This window comes from Lagenorhynchus albirostris, chromosome 8, assembly GCF_949774975.1.
Source record: "Lagenorhynchus albirostris chromosome 8, mLagAlb1.1, whole genome shotgun sequence".
Taxonomy (NCBI): domain Eukaryota; kingdom Metazoa; phylum Chordata; class Mammalia; order Artiodactyla; family Delphinidae; genus Lagenorhynchus; species Lagenorhynchus albirostris.
Genome location: NC_083102.1, coordinates 26,712,858 through 26,716,711, shown reverse-complemented (window position 1 = coordinate 26,716,711; position 3,854 = coordinate 26,712,858). Strand labels below are relative to the sequence as shown.

At 49.8% G+C, this 3,854-nt stretch overlaps 1 protein-coding gene across 1 annotated transcript; it reads right to left on the bottom strand.

Annotated features, from left to right (window-relative positions):
- Positions 1–1,107: 1,107 nt before the first annotated feature.
- TMEM229A (transmembrane protein 229A) lies at positions 1,108–3,385 on the bottom strand. The gene has a single exon (XM_060155983.1). It carries the CDS (start codon positions 3,383–3,385, stop codon positions 2,273–2,275), a length of 1,113 nt encoding a protein of 370 aa, XP_060011966.1. The 3' UTR covers positions 1,108–2,272.
- Positions 3,386–3,854: the final 469 nt, after the last annotated feature.

Below are 3,854 nucleotides of genomic sequence, written 5' to 3'. Positions count from 1 at the left end.
CTGTTAATGGGCTTTTGTTTTATAGCGGATGGATTGAGGGAGAGGCCTGATGAGAGCCCTTACAACATCTGCCTCTCTCGTTGCCTATTACTGAAACAGTAGCCTTGCAAATAAGTATAATCACATATAAATCAAAACACTAGACTGTGAGCTCTATATCAGGACAGAGATTTTGTCTATGTTGGGTCACTGCTGTCTCCACAGGGTCCAGACAAGTGCCTGACAAACAGCAGGTTCACAATAACTATTTCTTGAATGAATGAAAAATCTTGACCTTTCCTTTAAATAGGATTAACAGGAAAAGCAAAACAAACAAAATAGCAGGCTTTCCTACTTCCTGATGGATTTCTGACCCCAAGAATGCTGGTAAGCAGATTAAGCAGGGTTGAGGAGGAGCATGTGAATGACAGCAGTGTGAATACGTACATTTAGCAAGTATTCCAGAAGCCACGGATTTGCTTAAGGCTTCACAGGAACGTGTGGTGTGGAGAGGTGCCGCACTCAACTCTGATTCATGCACATGTGACACATTTGAATCGCAAATATTTTGTCCAGCATCTAACTTTAGTGTCTATACTTATACTTTTTCTCTCCCCAGGTTTTCAGAAGCCTTTTTCACAAAGTGATACTTTTACTCTCTGCAAACATTTAGCTTACTTCAGCTTTCTACTCAACCTTTGACTGGCTAACACTATCAGTGTGACAGGATTTATTTCACAGGTGGGGTTTATCCTATAGCATTACTTATAGTTTACCTCACGACCTCGGACTGTAGATTAAAATAATCTAACATCCTTAGAGCTATGCCTGACTTAAATCTAAATGCATGTTCATTTTTACTGTCATAGCAAACATGTTTTTGAAAACAGACAGAAGTCCCTTTTTATAGCATAGGCAAACTAATAATTTGAATAGGAATATATGTTCATTTATGCACACCATAAGTTTTCCTAATTTTCTTTGTAATGAAAACTTAGAAGGTATTAGTCATCCTTGGATGAGCCATACTCAGTTCTACTTGACTTTTCTAAATATAATGAAAACACAGCAAATAAATTTAAAGTATATTATTAATTGATTAGATATGATTTCTTAAAATGGTTTACATCATCTCTTTTAACTTCCATTCTTCCAAGCTTCCAGACATTAATAATGAGTCACCAAAAAGCTATCATTGATTTATAATGCACATTACTACATCGGACTTGGCCCAAGAAATCTGTATGGGCCCCAAAGGAAACAGAAAAATGTTTACAACTGAGCCATGGCAGAAATAGGCTGAAAACACATATCTGTATTCTCCAAAAACAATTAGGGCTAATGTAATTAAGGTGAATATTCCGGTTCATTTTATTCCATGGAACTGTTTCACTCTTGAAGCCCCATGTAGGAAAGAGTCTTTATGGTTAGAACCCTACTGAGGGTGGTATAATTTTGCTTGGCCCTTGTACACGTAAAGTAAACATGTTACATTATTGCACAGGGACAAAAATTTACAGCCAAAGATGACACAGGATCTGATTAAAGTTAACACACTTGGCATTTAAGGCTAACCCACATAGGAAAGCAATCATTCCCAGGATGGAGATCAAATATCTTAACACAGTGTTACCTGTCTGAGTTGCTAGAAAAGATTTCTTATCTAAAAATGGATCCATAGCATGTGTTTTCAAATTTGTCAGTCTCTTTTCATTTGTGTGCTAGACAGAGGCACTTTAAGAGCTATTAACTGTAGTCTCAGGAGTACAAGACTGGTTTTCAGCAGTCATTGGTAAATATGGCAAGGAATTAAAATGACACTGGATTAAAAAGAAAGTAAACAAATCATTAAATCAGAAAATTTCACCAAATCTTGTAAAAATCACTGGTCTCTGAGTTGAAGAACTTCCTCACTTAAAAAAAAAAAAAGAAAAAGAAAAATCAGTGGCTATGCCCCCACCCAAATAAGTGAATACTACAGCTTTTCGATGTTAAGGTATGATGGTTTTGCTGTTTGGGCTAGTGAGGGTTTTAAAATATTGACGAGTTAAGTACTTTGAGTTATGTTTCCAGCAATATTTCAAAGTATTGTAGTATTATGCAGAAATTCCAAATAGAAAAACTAAAATATCGAATAAAACAGGTTGAAAAAGTTTAGTAAAATGTATAAAAATTAAAAGGCTAAAAAACAAAAACAAAACCAAGAAAACCTCACCGCGTTTTAAGTGTGTAAAAATAAATCACATTCATTCATGGAAATCCAGTGACTGTTTTTTTTTTTTTTTTTTTGGTCTTAGTTAGTTGGTACGTACTGCACCTGCCACAACACGTTGGAAAGTAGGTCCTGGTACACACTAAGGAATATCCAACCAGGTAAATACATCAGGGTGATAAGGCCCATGAAATTGAGCGGATAGTGAGAATAGTCCCAGGAACAAGCGCCCCAAGTGCGGAGTCCCAGACCCCAGGACAACTCCCACGCGTAGATGAAGATCACGTAGAAGGGCACTCGCTTCCAGGTGCCCCAGCCCCGACTGTAGTGGAGGTGGAAGTAGAGCTTTTCCACCACGAAACTGCAGCTGCCGTACATAAAGAAGGACCAGAGAGACGTGTGGCCGCTGCTTGTCCCGTCCCCCTGGCCCAGCAGGTTAAAGAAGAATGTGAAGAAAATCTCATCCAAAAAGCCGTGCATTCCGAAGAAAAGAAAGCGGAGCAGGTCCGGCAGCCCCTGGCTGGGGGCTCCCCCGGCGCCCCTGGGGCCGCGAGGTCTCCGCCGCCGGCCGCCGGCTGCCGCAGGGACCCGGGCGCCTGCAGGGGCGGGGGGCGCGCCCCGCAGCAGCTGTTGCTGCTGCTGCTGCCGCGGCTGGTACCGTAAGCGCAGGAAGCGCTTCAGGAACACTTGGCAGTGGTAGAGCGCCAGCACGTACTGCAGCGCCAGGTCCAGCGCCCCCGGCGCCGCTGCGCCCCCCGGCCCGCCGCCCTGGCTGAGCAACGCGCCCGCCAGGGTCTGCAGCCCCACGTGGGCCGAGGGGTAGAGGAGGAAATTGAAGACGAAGGCGCTGGGGCAGCGCCGCTGCTGCAGGTAGACCTTCTCCAGGGCAAAGTGGGTGAGCGAGTGCAGGAGGCAGTGGTAGGGCGAGGAGAAGCCCAGCATCCGGAGGTCGGGGCTGCGAACGAAGCGCCGCGCCGCAGACAAGAGCACGTCCAGGGTGATCCCGTGCATCCCGTAGAAGTAGAGGCGCATCCAGGCGGGCAGCGCGGCGCCCTCGGCCGGCGCTTCAGCAGTGGACAGCGGCTCGGGGCGGCTGACGGCTGCCTCGCCTCCCCGCCCGCCGGGGGCCCCCGAAAGCCTCGCCGCGCCGCCCCTCCGCGTGGGACCCTCGTCGTCCGCGTCCCTGCCGGCCATCGACTCGGAGGCTGCCGGGGCGCCCGAGCCCGCGCCACCGCTGCCGCCGCCGCTGCCGGGTGCGCGGAGCTGCGGGGCCGAGAGGCCGAGCCCCGCGCCGCCTCCCGGACGCTGCCGGCCCCCGGGGGGCGCGCGGGGAGCTCCGTCCCGGCCGCAGCCGGGCGGCGGCCGGAGCTGCTGCGATTGGGGGATGCGCGGGCCGCCCGGCTCGCGGAGTCCCCCCGCCGCGGCCCCGCCGCGCCCTCGTCTCCAGTCCCGGGCGAGGTGCCGCCGGCCAGCGCCCGCGCTCACCCTGCGCGGCCTATCGGGCGCCGAGGCCCGGCGAGGTGCAGTGGCGCCGGGGCCGAGGGGAGAAATGCAGAGGCTGGTGCAAACCCCATCTCCTCCGCGGCGCAGCCCCGCCACCTCTGCTGCAGGCTCTAGAAGCGTAACGCGAGCAGCGACGCCCCTTCCCCCGGCCCTCCCCATG

What these genes read in the sequence shown, in the direction of transcription:
- TMEM229A (XM_060155983.1), bottom strand. Translation starts at nt 3,385, where the DNA reads ATGGCCGGCAGGGACGCGGACGACGAGGGTCCCACGCGGAGGGGCGGC.